At 49.2% G+C, this 22,682-nt stretch overlaps 2 protein-coding genes across 4 annotated transcripts; one reads left to right on the forward strand and one right to left on the reverse strand.

Annotated features, from left to right (window-relative positions):
- The first annotated feature begins 1,576 nt into the window (after positions 1-1,576).
- On the forward strand, positions 1,577-11,102 carry Capns1 (calpain small subunit 1). Its single transcript, XM_052167103.1, has 11 exons — positions 1,577-1,679; positions 2,574-2,806; positions 3,807-3,840; positions 4,125-4,214; positions 4,330-4,387; positions 4,482-4,546; positions 6,074-6,142; positions 6,254-6,332; positions 6,448-6,564; positions 10,313-10,371; positions 10,502-11,102. Exons 2-11 carry the CDS (start codon positions 2,589-2,591, stop codon positions 10,526-10,528), a joined length of 816 nt encoding a protein of 271 aa, XP_052023063.1. The 5' UTR covers positions 1,577-1,679; positions 2,574-2,588; the 3' UTR covers positions 10,529-11,102.
- A 1,330-nt stretch (positions 11,103-12,432) lies between these two features.
- LOC127671972 (cytochrome c oxidase subunit 7A1, mitochondrial) lies at positions 12,433-22,571 on the reverse strand. Of its 3 annotated transcripts, XM_052167121.1 has the most exons (6): positions 22,190-22,571; positions 14,491-14,569; positions 14,334-14,408; positions 13,109-13,195; positions 12,924-13,008; positions 12,433-12,551 (listed from the first exon to the last, which is right to left on the reverse strand). In XM_052167121.1, the coding sequence occupies exons 3-6, from the start codon at positions 14,343-14,345 to the stop codon at positions 12,496-12,498; spliced, it is 240 nt and encodes a 79-aa protein (XP_052023081.1). In that variant the 5' UTR covers positions 14,346-14,408; positions 14,491-14,569; positions 22,190-22,571; the 3' UTR covers positions 12,433-12,495. The 3 variants fall into 3 exon arrangements, with proteins under 3 accessions (XP_052023081.1, XP_052023087.1, XP_052023074.1); XM_052167127.1 differs by lacking the exons at positions 14,491-14,569; positions 22,190-22,571 and adding an exon at positions 14,611-14,849; XM_052167114.1 differs by lacking the exons at positions 14,334-14,408; positions 14,491-14,569; positions 22,190-22,571 and adding an exon at positions 13,996-14,081.
- Between the last annotated feature and the right edge of the window lie 111 nt (positions 22,572-22,682).

Genomic DNA, 22,682 nt, shown 5'->3' on the forward strand with positions numbered 1-22,682 from the left:
CCACCCCATGTACCGCCGCGATAGGCTCCCCGAAGCATTTTTTGGGTTGTTTGTTTGTTTTTGTTTTTTGGTTTTTTTCCAAGAAAGGGTTTCTCTGTGTAGCCCTGGCTGTCCTGGAACTCACTCTGTAGACCAGACTTGCCTTGAACTCAGAGATCCGCGGAAGCATTTTTAAATTGTTGTTTTGAGATAGGGCCCTGTGGTGCAGCTCACCTGCCTTGGTCTGAGCCCTGGGCATGTGTCATCAAGTTTACTGTTGGTCTGAGGGCACGAAACTGGCAGCCTCACCCAGCCTTGGGGTGGATGAGAGGACAAAGAGTTTTTCCCAGATGAGAGACGCCTGAGCTCCCATCCAAAGCGGAGGACACACACAGTCAAATCCAAACACGGGAGTATTTGCAGGCAGAGGACAGGACTTATGCCAGGGAGTTGAGCCTGAGGTCAGACTGCTCAGGGTGGCAGGGAGGGGTGTGGCAGGGAGGGAATCCACATGAGTCATCACCAAATGATTTATCCGCTAAGGCTTAGACCTGGGTCGCCACCCTCTGTGATCCCGCCTTTCAGAGCTTCCGGTTTCGCTCAGGTTAAATCTTGCTTCACACACACACACACACACACACACACACAGGCTTGAGCAACGTTCCCCTGGCCTGGTCCCAGCAAGCCCTTAGGTGGCGTTAGTGCAATTTCCCACAGGCCTGCTACGAGGACGCACAACCTGATAAGTGCGGAGTGCTTAGGAACGGGCAGTTATTTGTCGATACTGTTTAAGGATGAGCAAGAGGATTCCCGCTGAGGGATCCAGGTGAGCTCCCGGCTGAGGGAACCATAGGGCGGCATAGCGACTAACAGAAGAGCTGCCGTCTACTTTGTATTCATCACTTAATTCTGACAGGGGCTTACCCGGGGGAACCGGTGTCTAGTGTCATCTAGGGTATCGCTGGTCACAAACTTGACATGGATGGCCTCCTGCCCTCACCTCCGAGTGCTGCCGTGACAGGTGTGTCATCGCGCCTGGCTATGTTCCCTCCTTACAGATGAGGAAATCATTACTTAGAGACACCAGGTCACTGGTTTAGGGATGAGCAAACCGAGGTTTATCTAGTCCCTAGGGAGCGGCCAAGCAGCCAGACTAGAAGCCAAAATGCGACCTGGGTGGGAGACAAAAACTGACGGTAAACTAAAGATTCAGATTCCTAGCATTTGGGAAGCAGAAGCAGGAGGATTGCTTCGAGTTCGAAGTTAGCCAGAGTTTTAGGTCGGCTTAGGATGTTTAGCAAACCTCTGTCTCAAAGTGCACAATGAATGAATGAATGACAACAACTGAAGTCCTTTTTGCAACTATATACTGCAAAGGTAGCCTGGATTTAGTTCCTGGAGGCTCCAGTACCTGGGCGTTAGGATGGTTTATTCGTACTCATAGCTATTAAATTTCCAGCATTGTGTGTACGGGGAGAGATGCGCTAAGCAGAGACGTGCAACCAAAACCCGCTACGTGGGGCGGGGCCTCCGGCGCGGGCGAAGTCTGCAATGGAGGCTCTAGGACCGCGCGGATGGCGGCTGGGTGGCGGGCAGGGTCTAACTCGGAGTAGCTGCCTGAGTCACCGGCCCCGCCCTCCCGAACCGGACACAGCGGGAGGCCCGGCAGCAGGAGAGCAAGACCGCCGACCGCCGGATCCGTAAGTGAGAGGGGGCGCTCCCGTCCAGCACCCCTGCACCCCGCAGACCCGCGATCTGCAGTCCTCAGATCTGGCGAGACCCTAAAGTCGTCGCCCTTGGGGAGCCTAGCACCCGTGTTCCCCGATCCGAACCACCCGGCCCGCCACACACTGGTCACCCCCCTCCAGAGCACTCCTTACCATCCCGGATCTCACGATCAAAAATATAAGCCCAAAGTCCAGAGAGGTACCCGGAAATGATTTGGGGCGTCTAGAACCACGACCCGAGATCCTGGTTTCCATTTGCGGTGGGAAGAACTCCGTTATCCGGGGCGCACAGCCATAATTTTAGGCCGGAGCCCACAGATCCCGTAGTGACGGTGTAGTCCCTCTGTCGGGAGTACCTGAATGTCCCAGTCCAAGGAACTTCCTGGACTCAGCCCTGGGTCACCCCTACCCTGAGCTTAATTCTGGAAGGCCTGGATCTGATACACGTCCGATCTTACACAACTTGGGGTCTCTACATGAAGAATCCCCTGTTTTCCTGCTGCCTCAAGACAGGGGTAACCCAGGCAGGCGCTGTAGCCGAGGCTGGCCTTGAACTGATCCTCCAGCCTCAGCCTCCCAGTTTCTGGAATTACAGTAGAGCGCCTCCACGCACGTCCAGCTGTACCCTGTCCTCGCGATGCCTATATATGTGGTCAAGGGGTACCTTCTAGACCCTAGGAGGTTTCACTCCTTCCTATCGCCTGTCCAGACCCCTAGCCTGAGGCTCTGTCCCCGTCCGGAGGCCTCTGTCTCGAACCCAATCTAGTTGCCGGAAATGCTTGCTTTTTTTTTTTTCTTCCTTTTTTGCGGGAAGGGCTGGGCTCCTGGAAAGGCCACTACCCCTGACCCACCCCTTTTTCTTTACAGGACTCAGCTGCAACCATGTTCTTGGTGAATTCGTTCTTGAAGGGCGGCGGCGGCGGTGGGGGAGGCGGGGGTCTGGGCGGGGGTCTGGGGAACGTGCTCGGAGGCCTGATCAGCGGAGCTGCTGGCGGCGGCGGTGGCGGCGGTGGAGGCATGGGAGGCATGGGACTGGGAGGAGGTGGCGGAGGCGGTGGAACTGCCATGCGCATCCTGGGTGGAGTCATTAGCGCCATCAGGTAAGGCGGGGCCTCAAGGGGCGGGGTGGGCCAAATAATAAAGAGACTCACTTAGAGTCCGACCGGGGAATTCTAATTAGGCTGGCCTGATCCAGCCCGGAAAACTGCCCCTAAGGGGAGTCTAATGAGGCTGGTGTCACTTTTTAGTAACGGGTTTAGTAAACCTGCTTCTGTGGGTCAACAAATAGGGTGCAGTTTCTTGGGGGCGGAGGGGAGGGGACTCTCCTGTGTTTGGGGAAGGTACGATCCGATTCTATAGGATCCTATCCAGCCTTCACTGAGGGCGGAGCCAGTGGATCTGAGGTTGTCCTTGGCTTAAGATTTGACATAGGCGGAGCTTGCTGTTTTAGGAGAGATCAGAGCCCCCAGAGAAGAAATGGTCCAGAGAGGATTGTGTGGGGCTGGGAGCTGATTGGTTAAGTGGGTAAAAAAAAATCCTTGCTGGGGTTAGAGCAGGTGGCTGGCACCTAATTATCTTCGGTGACCCAAGCAGTGATCCCTGGGAGGAGTAGGGGCTGATGGGGGGCGGGAGATAGACATTAGGAAGTTAGATAATGTGCAAAAGGAGAGATGGAGTGAGGCTCTGGATAAAGCCCCGACCCGAGGAAGATGAGACCTAGAGAAACTGCTGACAGAGCCCACCCCCCTTATGAAGCGAGTTCTTCAAGGGGCGGGCTCTGTTAAGTTTGGTGGGTTTTCGGGATTTTGATTGGGGCTAAGATGCTTCTGACATTGTGATTGGTGGGTGTTCCTTGGGCAAAGAAAGGATTCTTCCGTGGGGTGGGCCCTCGGGTGGGAGGGGCTGGCCTGATGGAGGAAAAGGAGGGGCCGCACCTTGCTGTTGAAGATTGGACCAGGTGAGGACGACGAGGTAGACCGAGGGGAGGAGGGACCCCATAAGGAAGAGCAGGGCTGGAGTTTGAGGGGTTGGCTGACCGTTCTGCCGCCCGTTGGAGTCTCTACTCCCCCCATGCGCTAACTCACCCTTGTCTCCCCTCAGCGAGGCTGCTGCGCAGTACAACCCGGAACCCCCGGTAAGTGGTCCTAGAGACCCTTCCTCCTCAGGCCTGTCGCCCGCATCATCTTCCCCAATCCTGTGATTAAGGCTCCGCTTCCTTCCTTGGGAAATCTCCCTGCCATTAAGAATGTCCTTATGAGAGCCCCTAGGCTAAGCCCTGGGTCTCAGCCACGCGACACGCTACCCTCACTTCTGGCCCTCAAACTGCCTAGCCCTCCCTCACTTTTCCCTTGCGACCCTTGGGTACGAGGAGAGAGACATATTTCTCCCCATGTGTTCTGAGATCGCCTCCCTCTGCAGCCCCCACGTAGCCATTACTCTAATACCGAGGCCAACGAGAGCGAGGAGGTTCGTCAGTTCAGGAAACTTTTTGTCCAGCTGGCCGGAGACGTAAGTATCCTGCGCGGCCGCTTGACTGTGTCACTTGACTGTGACAACCCGGAAGTTCCCTTCCCTTTTTATGGTATCCAGACCCCTTGAACTATACTTTAACTTCTGCCACCAGGACATGGAAGTCAGCGCTACCGAACTCATGAATATCCTCAACAAGGTCGTGACCCGACGTGAGTGACCAGGGTCAGGGGCAGTGGTGAAGGTTTAGAGGCATGTGGGCTGGGATGACCTCTGACCTCTGACATTCAACTGTTCCCCCCTCAGACCCAGATCTAAAAACTGATGGCTTTGGCATTGACACTTGTCGAAGCATGGTGGCTGTTATGGATGTATCCTTTTGGGGCCAGTCTGGTGGGTGTCTTGGGTGAAGAGGGTATTTTCTGGGAGTGTGTTGAGGACACAGCCGAGGTGAAGCCTTTATACAGGCTTGCCTCCATGACCATAAGTAAAATCAGCTGCCACAGCTGGGACTTTACCTAGATCAGTGGGCCTAACCTTTACAGATACCTTGCCAGATAAGGACAATGTAATAGAAAAGGAAACAGGTTCAGAGAGACACAGTGGTTTTGTCTCTGGCCAAACCACCCAGAATTCACCTGACTTGAATAATCTGATCTTGCAAGCTAATCTTGGGGCTCCTTGAGACTTGGATAGCAGAAACAGTCATTTGGAGAATACATGGCAGGGTAGGAGTTTGCACTTGGGAGTTTCGGTTTGAGAATCTAAGTCTCTTTTATTTCTCTATTTACTTTTAAACAAGATTGATTAATGGATGGATTGATGTTGATTGATTGATTTTTTTTTTTGAGATAGGGGTTCTCTGCCTTGGCTGGCCTGGAATTTACTCTGTAGACTGGGCTGGCCTCGGACTCAAGAGATCTGCCCACCTCTGCCTTCCAAGTTACAGGATTAAAGGAGTGTGCCACCACCATCTGATTATCAGTTATTTCATTGTACTGTATTTTTGGATTCTTGAGATGGGTCTCGGGAGGCCTAGGCTGGCCTTGAAGTCAGTGTGTAGCCAAACTCCAGATCTTCCTCTCAAGTGCTAAAGTTACAGGCATGTGCTGCCATGCCAACTTGGCTTATTTTACTTTTATTCACATCCATGTGTCTTTATGTGCATGCATGTGTTCTCAGAGGCCTGAGGACATAGGACCCCACGGAGATGGAAGTCCAGGTGGCTGTGGGCTGCATGGTTTGAGTTGTAGGAACCAAACCCAGGTCCTTTGCAAGAACAGTAAGTGCTGTGACTGTCCGGCCTTCCAAGCTTATTTCATTTTTATTTTTATTTATTTATTTTGGTTTTTCGAGACAGGGTTTCTCTGTTTAGCCCTGGCTGTCCTGGAACTCACTCTGTAGACCAGGCTGGCCTCGAACTCCGAAATCTGCCTGCCTCTGCCTCCCAAGTGCTGCGATTAAAGGCGTGTGCCACCACCGCCCTGCTTAAATTTTGTTTTTTAAGGTTAGCATTAGGGTTAGTCCCAGCAGTCAGGAGGCAGAGGCAGGCAGATTTCTTTCTGAGTTGGAGGCTAGCCTGTCTACAGAGCAAGTTCCAGGACAGCCAGGACTGCATAGAGAAATATTATCTTAAAAAGAAAAGAAAGCTGGTTTTACACAGAAAAACCCTGTCTTGAAAAAACTAAATCCAAAAAATCAAAAAAAAAAAAAAAGAAAAAGAAAAGAAAAGAAAAAGAGAAAGAAAGAAAGAAAGAAAGAAAGAAAGAAAGAAAGAAAGAAAGAAAGAAAGAAAGAAAGAAAGAAAGATTAGCATGTTGGCATTCAAACACACATACACACACACAGATAAACACATACTGCATTTTGTCACTTTATTCTTAACAACCTCTTGCTAGAGTGACACCACAGGCAAGCTAGGCTTTGAGGAATTCAAGTACCTCTGGAACAACATTAAAAAGTGGCAGGTAAGAGGTATCCTCTGAAACTCCCAGGATCTGAACCCCCCCTCCCCCCCAAGACATAGGGTCCCCATGCTCCAAGATGCTTGGACCAACTGTTGTCTTCTCCATCCTAAGGCTATATACAAACGCTTCGATGCTGACCGATCAGGGACCATTGGTAGCTATGAACTCCCAGGAGCCTTTGAGGCAGCAGGTGGGCTGGCAGGGCTATGGTTGGGGTGGGTTGAGCAAAGTCTCACCACTATATTGGGGATCGAGAAGGCCAGTGCGCCGGCACCCTCAGATTGAACCTTTTTTTTTTTTTTCAGGATTCCAACTGAATGAGCATCTGTACAACATGATCATCCGGCGCTACGCAGATGAGAAAGGGGACATGGATTTCGATAACTTCATCAGCTGCTTGGTCAGGCTGGATGCCATGTTCCGTGAGTGAGGCCCTAGATCTCTGTGAGGGTGGGGGTCTGCTACCCTTCACTGGCCAAGGCTCCTCTACATCAGAGCTTAATGTGAGCAGTGCTGGGCTTACAGACGGGGACAGCTGGGACTTGTCGGGGTGGGATACTTGAATGGCCATGTGGATTCTGGGAATTGAACCCAGGATCTTCTGCAAGAGCAGTCGGTACTCTTAACCTCTGATAGGCTGGTGAGAGCCATCTGGGCTTTGAAGGGAGGCCCAGGAGGAGGTTTAGACCTAGGAGGGATGTGACGTAGCCAGGGAATGATGGACTGCCTGGAGGAAGGCACATGAGGACTGGGACATGGATGATAAGGGATGAGCAGAGAGAGGAAGGAGGTGGCGCTTCTGTTGCTGTTTAAGGTTTATTTATTAATGAAAATTGTATTTACATGTGGAGGCCAGTGGACAACTTGTAGGAGGACTTATTCTCTCTCTCTCTCTCTCTCTCTCTCTCTCTCTCCTTCATGCTGGGGTTAAAGGCATATACTACTATGCGTAGGCTAGCTTTTTACTCTTTATTTCTAATGTATATTTAATGTACATGAGAGTTTTGGCTACATGGCACAGCAGTCTGTGTGCCCAATGCCTGCCTGATGCCAGAGTGTCAGAACTCCGGGAACAGGAGTTACAAATAGTTGTGAGCTGCCACGTGGATACTGGGAATTGAACCCAGAATCCTTTGCAAGAGCAGTAGCTCTTAACCACTGAACCATCTGTCCAGCTCTGTCTTGCCTGTTTTGTTTTGTTAATTTTTTTTTTTTTTTTTTTAGTTTTATTTATGAGTATACTGCAGCTGTCTTCTGACACACCAAAAGAGGGCATCAGATCCCATTACAGATGGCTGGAAGATCAGTCAGTGCTCTTAAATGCTGAGCCATCTCTCTAACCCTTGCCTGGTTTTTTGAGATAAGTTTTCTTGTGGTTCAGGCTGACTTGAGACTTGATTTGTAGCTAGGAGTGACCTTGAACTTCTGAGGTGAGAGCTTTTATTAGGATTGATGTAAGATTGCCTCCAGCATGGGAACGAATGTCTGCCTGTTAGGGTGGAGCCTCACACTCGGGAAAGCAAAGCACTTGCTCCTAGCCACTACTCAGCCAGGACTTGGAAAGTCAGACTTTGACTCTTTTTGCATGAGAATTTAATCAAGCAGTGAGGAGAAACTGGAGTAACATCAGGAACGTTCTGTGCAGCGCTGTGGACACCAAGTTCCATGCTGCTAGGACAATGGTGGGCATTGTAGAGTCACCGTGGCAGGTTCTCAGCAAGGGAGGGGTGGAGTCAGCCGTGGCTTACAGAGCTCCTTTGATCGGGTAGCCGAGGGAAGGCTGTGCATTTCTTTTTTTAAAGATTTGTTTATTTATTATATGCAAGTACACTGTAGCTGTCTTCAGACACTCCAGAAGAGGGCGTCAGACCCCATTACAGATGGTTGTGAGCCACCATGGGGTTGCTGGGATTTGAACTCAGGACCTTTGGAAGAGCAGTCAGTGCTCTTAACCATTGAGCCATCCCTCCAGCCCGGGAAGACTGTGCATTAAGAGTGAAAACAGAAAAATGTGGTATATCTACACAATGGAGTACTATTCAGCCATTAGAAACAATGAATTCATGAAATTCTTAGGCAAATGGATGGAGCTAGAGAATATCATACTAAGTGAGGTAACCCAGACTCAAAAGGTGAATCATGGTATGCACTCACTAATAAGTGGATATTAACCTAGAAAACTGGAATACCCAAAACATAATCCACACATCAAATGAGGTACAAGAAGAAAGGAGGAGTGGCCCCTGGTTCTGGAAAGACTCAGTGAAACAGTATTCAGCAAAACCAGAACGGGGAAGTGGGAAGGGGTGGGTGGGAGGACAGGGGAAGAGAAGGGGGCTTGCGGGACTTTCGGGGAGTGGGGGGGCTAGAAGAGGGGAAATCATTTGAAATGTAAATAAATTATATCGAATAATAAAAAAAAATAAAAAAGAAAAAAAAAGAAAAAAAAAAAGAGTGAAAACAGAAGTCGGATGTGGTGGTGTGCACCTGTGATCCCAGTACTTAGGAAGCTGAGGCCACAGGAGGATCAGGAGTTCAAGGCCATCCTTGACTACATGGCAAATTTCAGGCAAGCCTGGACTTTGTGAGACCCATCATCTCAAACCAAGATTAGTTCCTTAGTCGCTTAATTAAAAGGGCTAGCATCTAGCTTAGTGGGAAAGTGCTTGCCTCGCATACATGAAGCCCTGGGTTCGAGACCAGGCATTCATCACCCTGAATACAATGGACCTGAGATCCAGCACACAGGAGATAGAGGCAGGAGGATGAGAAATTTAAGGAGAAATGTCCTCTCTCCTGAGGTATCCGGGCCACCAGTGGAACCAAGGGCACTGTCTGTGGCCACCTGAAGGTACAGGAAGGAACAGACATAGTGTGGGCAACTCTGGCTCGGTTTGGCTGTGGATGGAAGGCATGGTTTCAAGTTCCAGGGCAGGAGTGGGGACCACACTAGATTCTAAGTCCAAGACTGGCAGGCAATCTCCATTTAGGGGCCTGTTTTGGGTTATAACTGGAGAGGATGTAGCGTAGGTGTCAGGAAGGATGGGACTGGATGGGGTCCAGTCAGTTTTTTGTCCTGTCTTGCCATGTGACCTGCAACATACCATATCACTTTGTCTGTTTACTTATTGAGGTGTCAGGATTGAACCCCGTGCCTCAAACATATCAGGTAAATACTCTTTTATTGTGTCATAGCACCTGAACTCTGCTGTGTTAGAGCACCAGAACTCTGTGCCTTGTTTAAAAATACCACATGCTGGGCTAGAGAGATGGCTCAGTGGTTAAGAGCACTGACTAAACTCTTCCAGAGGTCCTGAGTTCAATTCCCAGCAATCTCATGGTGGCTCACAACTCATCCATAATGAGATCTGATGCCCTCTTCTGGTGTGTCTGAAGACAGCAACAATATACTTACATAAAATAAATAAATCTAAAAAAAAAGTTACTTCACTGTTGCCATGACCAAGTACTTTGAAAGAAGCAACTTAAAAGGAAAATTTTATATATATATATATGTGTGTGTGTATATAATACACATGTATTATATATAATGCCACCCGGGAGGTGCTGGCACACGCCTTTAATCCCAGCACTTGGGAGTAGGCAGGCGGATTTCTGAGATCGAGGCCAGTCTGGTCTACAGAGTTCCAGGGCTACGCAGAGAAACCCTGTCTCAAAAAAAAAAAACAAAAACAAAAAACAACAACAACAACAAAAACCCCACATGCTCCCAGCATTATTGATTTAACTTTCTTCTTCCTCCTTCATTTTCATCTATTATTATTATTGTTATCATTATTATTATTATAGCCTCATGTAGCCTGGCTAGCCTTGAATTCCCACACATAGCTAAGCATAATATTGAACTCAAGATCTTCCTACCGTAACCCTCCTAGTGCTGGGATTACAATCACCACCGTGTGCCTTCAAAGTTCTGTGTAGCGCTGACTGTCACCATCAGCAGCATCATTATCCTATAACCAGTCAGGGTGGCCCGCGCCTTTGATCCCAGCACTCTGGAGGCAGAAGCAGGGAGCTCTCCGTAAGTCTGAGACCACCAAAGGGTACTTAGTGAGACCCTGTCTATCAACAAAGAAGAATAAAACAACAAGAGGGAAATAATTATATCGTTCTAGAAGCATCCAAGCCCTCCTTTCCTTTCTCCTCCAGGCGCTTTCAAATCTCTTGACAAAAATGGCACGGGACAGATCCAAGTGAACATCCAGGAGGTGAGATGGCATCTCTTGGGGTGGTGCTCAGCTGTGAGGTCCCGCCCCTACTACGCCCTTTGCCCAGCAGGCCCTCAGTGCGGTGTCCGGTTCTCCAGGGTCTTTTGCTCATCTGCGTTTTCCTCTCCAGTGGTTGCAGCTGACTATGTATTCGTGAATGGGGGTCTCGGGCCTGCCCGCTCACAGCCCACCTCGAAGCCGCCTTGAACCCTGATCCTGATGGCAGCCACATTTTTCTGGTCATGTCCTGCTACCCAGTGGCCTTTCTTCTCCCGGTTCTGGTACCCAGCTTCCCAGTCGTCAGCCAGAGCTCAACATGCCCCAGCTCGCCGCACCCCGAGTTACCCCTGGCTCTGAGACAGGCTAGCTTGCTCTGCTGAAGGGTCACCCCACCCCGGCACACCCAAGCCACACCCTCCCCGTCACCTCCATCCTGTCCGTGTGCCAAGCCTAACACTCCTGTGGCTTCCATGTCCCAAGGGCCCTGTCTTAGTTCTGGAAGGATTATGCCCGTCCCTACACACCCTGTTACACACTCACACAGCCGCCTCCCCAGCAGCCAAATGAACTCCAGGCCATGGCAGGGCCGCACACCCTAGTGCCTATGCCTGCGCTGTGTCCCCCCACCGCACAGCTGTCAGGCCCAGGAGGAAATAAACTCTCTGCACTTGCTCCTTCCTTCGGACTGAGTGCTGAGAGGTAGCATTGAGTCCGGCAGGAGGGAACATGAATTCTCTTGAGTGACCTGGTTATTTATTTAGTGTGTATGTGTAGAATGTGCGTGCATATACATGCACTATGTATGTACCACCCTCTGGGATGGGAGGTATGAGGGGTCGTGAGCCACCACTGGGGTGCTGGGAACTGAACCCCGATCCTCTGCGATTGCAGCAAAGTGCCGTCTCTCCGGCCCCACAGGTGGTTCGGGCGTCAATCATTAGGGCCGGAACTGTGTAGCTTCTGCTCTGCACCTTTTTCCCCTCAGACTCGGTTCCCAGTTGAGGCTTAGCCTGGTTTTGCTGAGGCTTCACCTGGATCCCATGCAGGCTCTGAATGGGATGGGACTCAGTGTCCCCAGCGATCCACTTGCAGCTTCCCGAGCTGATAAGAGAGCTCAGTGAGCCTCTGTCCCTTGGGGTGATGTCTGTAGCTCTCTGAGCTTCCGTCTTTTAGGTCCTCCAACTGATTGACCGATTGGTGCTGAGGATGGAACCCAGGGGTTTTGCACATGTTCATGCTCTGACATGCGTGCACACATGACACATTCTCTCACACACATGTATGCAGAGTCACACCATGCATTCTTATACTCACATATATACCCCAATACTACACACTCTCACATTCATACACACATACATACTACACTTTCTCTCTCACACACACTCACACACCATATCCCCACACACACTCACACCACACACATACACTTTCACACACACTCACACACCATATCCACACCCACACATACACCACCCACACATACCACACACTCTCACACTCACATAAACACTCCCAACACCACACACTCACACATACATACACATACAAACACACCACACACATTCTCACACTCAGACTCACCAGACATATACACACCATAGACTTTCATGGGGACACACACACCAACTCTCTCTCTCTCTGTCTCTCTCTCACACACATACACACACACTCATCCGCTGCTGGACTCTGCTCTTCCACTCGGTTCTATCTCCGCGAGTTTCAGCTCTAGCTCCAGTCTCTGCCCTCTCTGTACTTAGGTCAAGCTCAGCATGCCTCCTTTTCGCCCCAGGGTGTGTCTGTAATATAGCCCTGGCTGCCCTGGAACGAGCCCCTCCCCTTTGGGCCTCTGCAAGGGGAGGGGACTCCATTCCAAATTATAATACCCCGGCCCGGTCCCCAGCACTGCTTGAGGTCCTCTGCCCCGCCCCCAGCAGGCACCCATAAAGCAGGTTGTCCTAGGTACAGTGCTAGTCCAGCCTCAGACACCAAGGCCTGGGGTCACTTGCTTTCCTCTGCATAGACACCCCAGGTTAGGACACAGACACAGGCTGGAGCTGGTTGGGTTCTCAAGAGATTTGCATATTTATTGGTGTTTGCCCAGGTCCTCCAAGCTTCTTGGTGTCACTTCTTGTGCGGGAAGGAGGCCCAGCCCAAGCAGTATAAGCAGTAGGCAGTGCCTGGAAAGGGGGTTGGATTATCACATGAGACCCTAATTCCCTCTCGCCCTCTTGCAAGGCCTCTAAAGGGCCCTCAGGTTCCCCCAGCTGCCCACGGATCACAGCTCTTGGGCAGATGGCATCTTCCTCCCAAACCGGATCCCTCATGGGGAATCCCCACCTCCACCCGCTCGGATTTGGACCAGGCAAGGAGCTCGTTCTGGGCTGGGGTGGGCATTGCCTCAGGGCCATAGGTAACCCTGTTGCTCCTTTCCTGAGCACTAGTGGGTCCTCAGACCACCTCAGCTCAGGACCCACCGCTTCTGAAACACCAAGCCACCCAGACCCCAGCTGCTCCTACAATCAGAGCAAGCCGGTGGGCCCTGCACTCACCCCCCACCGTCAGCGTCATGGTCAGTCTGTACAGGATGTTGTCCGTACCCCCGCCCTTCAAGTGTACCGGGAGGTCATTGTCGGCCTGAGTTTGAGGGGTGAGAACAGGGTTGTGGGCTCCCGCACAGACCTCCACCTCAGGCACCCCCACCCCTCACTGGGTCCAGAGACTTTGTCCCGCCTACCTGGAAGAGCTTCTGCTTCTCGGCCACACGGTTTTCTAAGTGGCTCCGGGTAGAAGAGCTAAAGGAACGGACCAGAGCCTGGGAGACCTGGAGAGATAGGAGATGGGTAGGTGGATCGCAGCACCTGGAGCTCCGCCCTCAAGTAGATCTGCAGGAAGGGAGCACTTTGCTATCAGGATGTCGAGACTATGTTTCTGGCAAGATGGTTACCAGTGAGAGCGGGGGAGGGACTCCTGGCAAGAGATTGGTGGAGGCCTATTATCCCAGCATTCAAGAGGAAAGGATGAGTTCAAGGCCAGCCTGGGCTCCTTGGTAAGCATTTAGAAAATGAGAAGAGGTGTCATACATATGTTATTCCTGTTGAGAGGGGGAGGCAGTTGGATCGGGAGGTTAAGGACATATTCAACTTCATAGCAAGTTAGAGGCCAACCTGTGCTACATAAGACCCTGTGTCAAAACCAACAAAAAATGGAGCTGGGGAATCCGTGCCTAGAGGCTACAGCTCAGGGCTCCGCAGGCTGTGAGAGGGTCCCCGAGACTCCAGTGTTGAGAGTGTGAGACAGGTGCTTCGGGGATTGAGGGAGGGGGCTGGATTAATATGAGAAAATCGGGTTCCAGGGATGTCAAGACCGGCTTGGAAGTTCCCTGAGAGTTGGTTTTAGGGCTCTCTGGGATGTTAAGGGGGACTCGGGTAAACGGAGGTTTAAACCCAGGGTTCTGGACCTTGTAAGGCTACTGCTGTCTGGAAGGGAGCTCAGGCTGTCGGGAAGTCCCAGACTCTGAAGGGTGCACCTGTTCCAAGACTGCGGATCCTGGCATGTTTAGGGTAGGTATCTGGATGGTCGGGTTCCCCTCCACCCCAGACACAGCCCGTGGGGGGGCCTCACCCGTAAGGCCCTCATTTTGCGTCCTCAGCAGCTCGAGTCACCTCCCCTCTTTGCCCAAGGACATGCAGCGCTTTACCCTAAGGGAATTCCCAAACCACGCCCACTGACTCCCGTCTGGTGGGGGCGTGGCCAGATCAGATTTGTCCAATAGAGTCAGAGGGAAAGTGCTGTCTGTTTCCTCTTTTGGGTTGACCCCATCAGAACTCGTGTTTGCCGAGAAGGCGGCTCAGGAGATCTGCCATTCCCTGGCTGTACTCTAGGGTTACCCTGCTGATATCTGGGAGCCCGTGAGGGCAGAGATAAACGCGTTCTGTCTACAGAATGAGAGATCAGCTCACCTTAGGTTCCATATTTGTTTCCCGAGGGCCAAGTTAGGATCTTCCCCAGTGTTCTTGAAGAAACAAGGAGGCACCCTGACACAGATAAAGATATTTACCAGACCAGAATTGATTTAAGAAATTAAAAAAAAAAAAAGTGGCTCGTGGTGACTCAGACCTTTAATTCCTGTGCTTCTGAGGCACACTGGTCTACACCGCGAGTTCCAGCCTTGCTACGGGCACTAGGGAAAGAGACCCTGTCTCAAAAAAAAAAAGTTTAAGGACTGACATGACTTACCGATTAAGAGCACTGACTGTGAGTCCAGAGGATCCTGGTTCAATTCCCAGCACCTATATGGCTGGCTGCTTACCGATGCCTGTAACTGCAATTCCAGGGGATCCAACATCCTCACAGAGACATACATGCTGGCAAAACACCAATACATAACAAAACAAAAACGAATAGCAGCCAGCAGACAGATGGAGGAGAGGCAGGGGAGGGAGGGGAATGGGGACGATGGAAAGAGCAGAGGGAGAAAGAGGTGTTTATTCCCTTAGAAAAATTATGGGGGGGGGGTTGTTTTGGTTTTTGTTTGTTTTTAGCTTAAGTTAAGCTTCCTAGACCTTTTCTTTGGGATCCGACCTGAACAGAGGTGAAGACAGCAGCACGCTATTTTTTCTCTTTGTCAGACTGGCCATTTGGGTGGGGCTTAGGAGTTAGGAGTTAGGCTGAATTGTAGATGGACCCCCATAAGTCACCAGGTCTGACTGCTAGTGAGTGGGTCATTTTGCTTTAATTTTTTAGCCTTTTTGTCTGTATAATTAGAGGCTTATTGAGGCAATATAGCGAGCTCACTGCATAACTCAGCACAGTTAAGAAAAAGACAGGCTGGGGAGGGAAGAGGGCTTATGGGACTTGCGGAGAGTGGGGACCCAGAAAAGGGGAAATCATTTGAAATGTAAATAAAGAATACATCGAACAAGAAAGAAAGAAAGAAAGAAAAAAAGAAAGAAAGAAAGAAAGAAAAAGACAGGCTAGTGGGTCAGCTCTGTGGTTAAGCATTAATAGTAAAATTAATAAAATACAGGAAGAAGAAAATTGGTGGAGGGAGGTACGAGGAGCAGGAGTTCAAGGCTAGCATTGGCTACTTAAAGTTCCAGGCTACCTAGAGCTACCTGAGACCTTGTCTGTAAAGGAAAGCACAAGAAGGGAAGGAAGGAGAGAAGAAAGAAGAGGAAAATAACTAGTGTGATTTCCAGAAAATCAAACAAAAGCCATTGTTTCTAGTGGGAACATTTGTATATCTATTTTTTTTGTGCAGGATCAAACCCAACACCTACTCATGCTGGGCAAGCTCACTGCCCTGAAGCCACACCCACTGCCCTGAAGCCACACCCTAGTCCACAATAAAAAAACCATGGCTTGAGAGTCACATGTTTTTGCATTACGTTTACTTTCACCTGTATGAAGTGGAAACTTAAGGTTCTTTGGAGAGTCTGTTGTGTTGGGTGGGGTTTTGCTGGGCAAACACGTGAAGGAATGTTTTCCTGAAGTGGACACAGGTGAGGCAGACTCATGAAGGAACAGTTCCCTGAAGCAGACACATGAGAGAGAATGTTCTGCTAAATCAAGTGCGTGAAAGGATGTGTGATGGAGCCTTCACTGACGACACGCATGTATTGGTCCACCTTCCATTGTGTAGTTGTGCTCCATTTGCTGGGACTCCACCCAAATAGAGAGAAACACACTCAAAAACTTCTGGTGGTGTGTCATGGCTTCTTGCCACTTCTGCAGCAAGTGATCAATCAACCCTTGAGCCCCAACCCCGGCCCCTAGGATTGGTAGAATGATGTCAGCTGAGACAGACGCACGTGCTGAGTCAGGACACGTGGAGGACACGTGATGTGTGGAGGGAGTGTAAATAGAACTGGACTTGATGGACAGGCATGGAGGCTGCGCCGGGCTTGGCTTGCCTGCATAGCTTCGGTGCTTGTTGGTCTCTCTTACGCTGCTGATCTTCCTTCGCTGCTGATTCACGTTTGCTATCCCGACTCTACCAAACTGGACTGCTGGTGTCTTCGTAAAGTGTTTTCGAGTGGATCGAGTTGCTGCTGCGGCTGCTGCCCTGTGAATTGAACTGCTGATTTCCAGACAACGCAGGCAAAAGCTGCTCCAAAGAAGCATTTCTAAACACGTCCACTTCCCCCATATCCTTTCTTTTCCACGCTCTCTGATGGGTGTTGGGTAAAAGAGAGGTTAAAGCATTTAAGAACCATCATTAAAAATAGGTGTTTGAAGGGCTGGAGAGATGGCTCAGGGGTTAAGAGCACTGACTGCTTGTTGGGCAGTGGTGGTGCACACCTTTAATCCCAGCACTCTGGGAGGCAGAGGCAGGCGGATTTCTGAGTTCGAGGCCAGCCTGGTCTACAGAGTGAGTTCTAGGACAGGTAGGGCTACACAGAGAAAACTTGTCTCCAAAAACCAAAAGAAAGAAAGAAAGAGAAATTTCAATGACACATAAGAAGTAAAGGGTCTTAGCAAACACCCACTTCGCTATACAATTTATCATATATCCACCCACCCACTAATTTCTATTATTTCTAGATATATTTCAGAGTAGATCACAGGTCAGCATTCTTTCCTTTAGATAATTCACTATGTGCCACTAACTAGGCTGCCTGGTCATTGGTTTATACCAAATAATGTGGCATTGCAGCTTTAGCTTCTGGTTAGCTAAACTCGCTGGATTGAAGAGTGAGGCTTTAGAGAGCCTCACTCAATAAACAGTAAGTAACCAGGAAAGGCCTGACATCAGCCTTTGGCCTCCACATACATGGAGCTGTGAGCACGTTTACATGCAACCCCCGCCCCAAGCCAGGCATGGCAGCCCATACCTAGACCTCCAGGGTTTAGGAGGTAGAGACGAGAAGAATTAGGAGGACAAGGCTAACCTTGGTTACCTGTGGCGTTCAAGGCCATTATGTGACTCCTCTTATTAAAAAAAGCAAGCAGGCCCCTGGCTTAATGGTGGTGCATGTCTTTGATCCCAGGACTCGGGAGGCAGAGGCAGACAGATCTCTGTGAGTCTAAGAAGTCTACCTAGTCTACAGAGTAAGATCCAGTACAAACAGGGCTACATATTGATGCCCTGTCTTAAAACAAAAACAGCAAGCAAGGAAAGGAACAGAAAATTGCTTGTGGTGGAAGGCAGGTATAAGAACTGGCCTCGTACAGTGTTCCAGATTGCAAAACCTGTTTGGTAGCATTGTGCTGCTATCTTGTGGCGAAAACATTCAAATGCCCCTCCAACCTGACTCCTTCCACATATCTGACAATTCTGGATTTACTTTTTTAACCCTACTCTGCCATGCCCCGCCCTGCCCCCTGATCCCCACCCCCCACCCCCCATCCCCGAGAAAGGATTTTGCCACTTAATTCAGGCCTGGCTGGAACTTGGGATTCTCACATTTCACCCTGCTGACTATTGCAATCTGAAGCAAGTATCACCAAACCAGGCTTACCAGTGTCATTTTAAAACCAATGCTGGGCCAGGTGGTGGTGGCACACACCTTTAATCCCAGCACTTGGGAGGCAGAGGCAGGCAGATTTCTGAGTTCGAGGCCAGCCTGGTCTACAAAGTGAGTTCCAGGACAGTCAGAGCTACACAGAGAAACCCTGTCTCGAAAAACATAAATAAATAAATAAATAAATAAATAATAAATAAATAAATAAATAAATAAAACCAATGCTGGAAAGCTAATGCCCCCAAAGTGCTTTAAGGTATGCCATAAGTTCACTCCTATAAACCTTATGGGAGGCTGAGGCTGGATGGTTTTGAGTTTCATGGTAGCCAAGGCACAAAGAAAGGACTGACATCCAGCTCTTAATATCCCTGGGCTTTTAGGGAAGGGAGGTGTTATTTGGAGATGATGGGATCACTTACTGTCAATAATTAAACACCTTAATATGTAATGAGATAGCCCTTTGGCAGGTTCTGAGGTTGTGACTGTATTAAAGGATTAGGAAGATGGCTTATGCCTGGGCAGTAGCGGTACATTTCAACCCCAGCACTTAGGAGGCAGAGGCAGGAAGATCTCTGAGTTCAAGGCTAGCCTGGTCTACAGATAGAGTGCCAGGACAGACAGGGCTACACAGAGAAACCCTGTCTTTTGTGTGTGTGTGTGTGTGTGTGTGTAAGATTTTATTTATTTATTTATTTATTTATTTATTTATTTATTTATTTAATATATATGATGAGTACACTGTAGCTGTCTACAGACACACCAGAAGAGCACATCAGATCTCATTACAGATGGTTGTGAGCCACCATATGGTTGCTGGGATTTGAACTCAGGACCTCTGGAAGAGCAGTCAGTGCTCTTAACCACTGATACATCTCACCAGCCCAAGACCCTCTCTTGAAAAACAAAAAGGAGACTGGCAGACCCTGAGAGGACAGAGGCTCCAGTCTGTGTACCCCTCTCTCCTAGGCGTCCCTTCTCTCTGAGTCCCTGAGTTTTAGGCTTTAGAGATAAATATTTAAAACTGTGATCTCAGCACTTGGGAGGAGGAGTCGGGAGAACTTTATCCTTGGCTGTAGAGGAACTTTGAGGGCAGCCTGGGCTACATGAGAGCCTGAATGGTTCCATTTCCCAACTCCCAACGTAAGCAGAAAGTACTGTCCACGTCCATTTTGGATTTTAAGTGTTTAAAAAATGAGTCCTACATAATTTATGTGCAGCAGGTACATGCTAGCGCCTGCAGAGGCCAGAAGTGGGTTCCAGGTCCCCTGAAACAGGAGTTATGGATGGTTGTGGGCTACAGCGCTGGGAACCGCACTCAGCCTTCTGCAGAAGCAACGAGGCTCTTAACGGCTGCCCACCCCTCCAGGGCCCCTCTCTTTTCGAGGCAGGGTCTCACTTTGCATCCTTGGCTGGTCTGGACCACTTGCTTCTGCCTCCAGAGTGCTAGGACTAGGGGATGTGAGCCACCACATCCGACTAAGCCTCTAAATCTTAACTTCCGATCGCAGCAGGAAGGGCCACAGCGGGAGATGATTGGTAAATGAGACCGTGGAGGTTCTCTACAAGTCAGGACGGTCTAAACAAAAAGAACCTCCCCCAAACTAAACGAGACAAAATGAAAAACCTAAGACGTGAGCTGGGCATGGCCGTGCAAGCCTGTGATCCCAGAATGTGGGAGGCGCAGGCAGGAGGATGAGCAGTTCAAAGGCATCCTCACCTACATAATTATTCTGAGACCAGCTGAGGTCACATGAGATTCTCCCTTAAAAACAAAATAAATACCAGGAGTAAGAAGTAAGGGACAAAGAAGGGTAAAACTGCACAATATGTTTGGTGACATCAGTGACCAGATGGTGTCTAAGCCACATCTACCTAAATGCACATTTGTTACTTGCAACACACCAATCCATTAATCTTTTAATCAGGATCTCCATCTCTGTGGAATTCTCAGAAACTGAATATATATATTATTTTATTTTATTTTTTCTGAGACAGGGTTTCCCTGTGTAGCCCTGGCTGTCCTGGAACTTACTCTATAGACCAGGCTGTTCTCAAACTCAGAAATCCACCTGCCTCTGCCTTTCAGATTAAAGGCATGCACCACCACTGCCCAGCAAATATATTTTGATAAGCAATAAAAGCCTTTTCTACATTCATATCAAGCTATTTTTAGCACAGGTCTGCTGCGGCTTAGTAACCAGTAAACAAGGAAAAAAGAATTTCCACATTAATGGGTCTTTCTCCTGGTATTGCATTTTCTGATAACCTTATTTTTTTTAAAAAAAAAGATTTATTATTTATTTATAGTATGTAAGTACACTATACTTATAGTCTTATACTATAGCTGTCTTCAGACACTCCAGAAGAAGGCATCAGACCCCATTACAGATGGCTGTGAGCTACCATGCGGTTGCTGGGATTTTAACTCAGACCTTTGGAAGAGCAGTCAATCCTCTTAACAGCTCAGACATCTCTCCAGCCCTCTGATGACCTCATAACAAACGAGATGAATGAAATTTTCCCAACATTAGTGACACTGGGGGCCATGTAACTCTGTCCAGACATCAACTTTGAATAAAGGCTGGTCTCCGCCAATGACGTCCAGGACTCCGGTCAGCATGAATTCGGTAGTGGTTGATGAGCTGCAAGCCATGGGTAAAGGCCTGTCCACACCCTAACCAAGACACCCTGCCATGAAAAACCCTCTCCTCCCTCTCAAAAAAAAGTTTTGAGGAAAGGAGAATAAAACCCAATGCTTTTTGAATTTGGCTTTGGATAGTTAATAGCTAACCACTGAGTGATAGTCTCAGCTCAGCATCCTCTTCTTAGAAAAGGGTCAGAAGAAGGGAAACGTGAGCGACCAGGGCTGTTTTGGTTATCTGTTCTTCTATCCTACTGAATTGGAGGTCAGAGAAGGCTGGGCATTCAGTACAAGCTCAGTGTCACCTTGTAACGCTGAGGTCATTATTGTCCGGGGCCAGAATCTGGCCAAACACTGGGCTAGTACAGTGGTCACAGACGAGTTACATTCGGGCTCCTGCAAGATACGTCACAGGAAAACATCCACTCATGAACTCTTCACGTTTTAGAAATCATTTTTTAATAATTTATGTGCATTGGTGTTTTGCCTGCATGCATGTTTGTATGAGGGAGTTGGATTCTCTGGAACAAGCGTTATAGACAGCTGTGAGCTGCCATGTGGGTACTGCAAAACCTGGTCCTCTGGAAGAGCAGCCAGTTCTCTTAACCACTGAGCCATCTCTCCAGCCCTAGAAACAATTTTTCATCTTTGTGTGTGTGAGTGTGTGCGCATATTCAGGTATGTGTGCGCAATGCCATTTTTGTGGAGGGCAGAGTAGAGTGTTGGGTGCTGGTTCTAGCCTTCTAGAAACCTTGGGGTTTGATCACTGCTACACACTCCGGGCTAGTTTACCTGAGAGATTTTGGAGACGCTTGTCTCTGAATCCTTTAGGAACTTGGATTACAGGAGAACTACAAACAAAATATGGCAACTGACTTGTGCCACAAGAACTTTACCCACCTAGGCATCTCTCCAACATCCTTCTACCTGTTTTGTTTTGTTTTGTTTTCCCTGAGACAGGATTTTGTAATGTATCTTCTCAGGCTGGCTTTGATTTTGAGATCCTCTTGCCTCAGAAGCCCAAATGCTTAGATTACAGGAATATATACCACGGTGATTAGCTTCATTCATCCACTCTTGAGATGCACAGACACAGTCACAGTTACATTCCTCCGTACACCCCAGTCTGTTTGCTCACCACTGTGATACAGTCACTTCCTTAACATTCCTAAAGGTCCTCCCTACATAGTCACAATCACACATGGTGGAACGCAGAAGGCACATCATCCACAGCCTTAACCGAACATTCAATCGGGAGCCAGACCCTGGTTAGCAAAGATAGTCCACATCTGCATACACACAGCATTACACACTGTCACAAAGTCCTTCTCCCTCTTTCCCTTTCTTTCCATGAACACAAGGAAACCCACGGAGTGCCAAGGCAGAGCCAGGGACACAGAACACTGCACACAGTACTACACAAGGTCACTTAATCCAGAGATACAAACACAGTCACAGTTACAACTATATCTGCTCCCCCCTCCCCCATCTCCCCAGGAATAAAATTTATCGGGCACATAACACATTACAGGTCCATGGGATTCCACTTCCACAATCACAAAATCCCGGAACACATAACATCACATGTTTGCACAGCAACAATCAGATATACAGCTTGGAAACGGGTGATTATTACAACAGCAGTCTTATAAGCACTGACAACCGGTCACCACCACAATCAAAACCACAATTAGAATCCCGCAGCCCCGACCTGCTTCCGCATGCATAGCCCCAAGGTTCGGGACAAGCCTGGTCCCAGCCCAGGACTCTTCAGACCACTTATCTTGGGTCTTGTAAAAGGCGCGCGCAACCAGAGTCAGCCAAAGCTAAAGATTTTACCAAGTTGAGACGCAATGTCAGCTTGCTATGGATTCTGGGACACGTAGTCCATAGTCACATCAGCCACAGACAAAGATGGTGTCCTTTTATCTTGGGGTCTGAGACGCCGCCCGTGAAGTATCAAAGAGGAAGTCCCATTCCAAATATCCTACAAGGCGTGAGCCTATTTGGGTCCAAGTGACAAGTAGCTACTCTAAGAAACCCCAAATCACAAGAAGAAGCGACCAGGTTTGCGCGTGGGAGCCGAATAAGCGACCCGCAATGTCTTGTGGGAAGTGTAGTCCAAAATCGGAAAGGCAGTATTGCTGATATTAGACAACAGCCTGGCGAGGCTTCAGTGAATAAGCCCCGAGGTGTCGCGGAGA

The sequence above is a fragment of the Apodemus sylvaticus genome, chromosome 1, assembly GCF_947179515.1.
Source record: "Apodemus sylvaticus chromosome 1, mApoSyl1.1, whole genome shotgun sequence".
NCBI lineage: Eukaryota > Metazoa > Chordata > Mammalia > Rodentia > Muridae > Apodemus > Apodemus sylvaticus.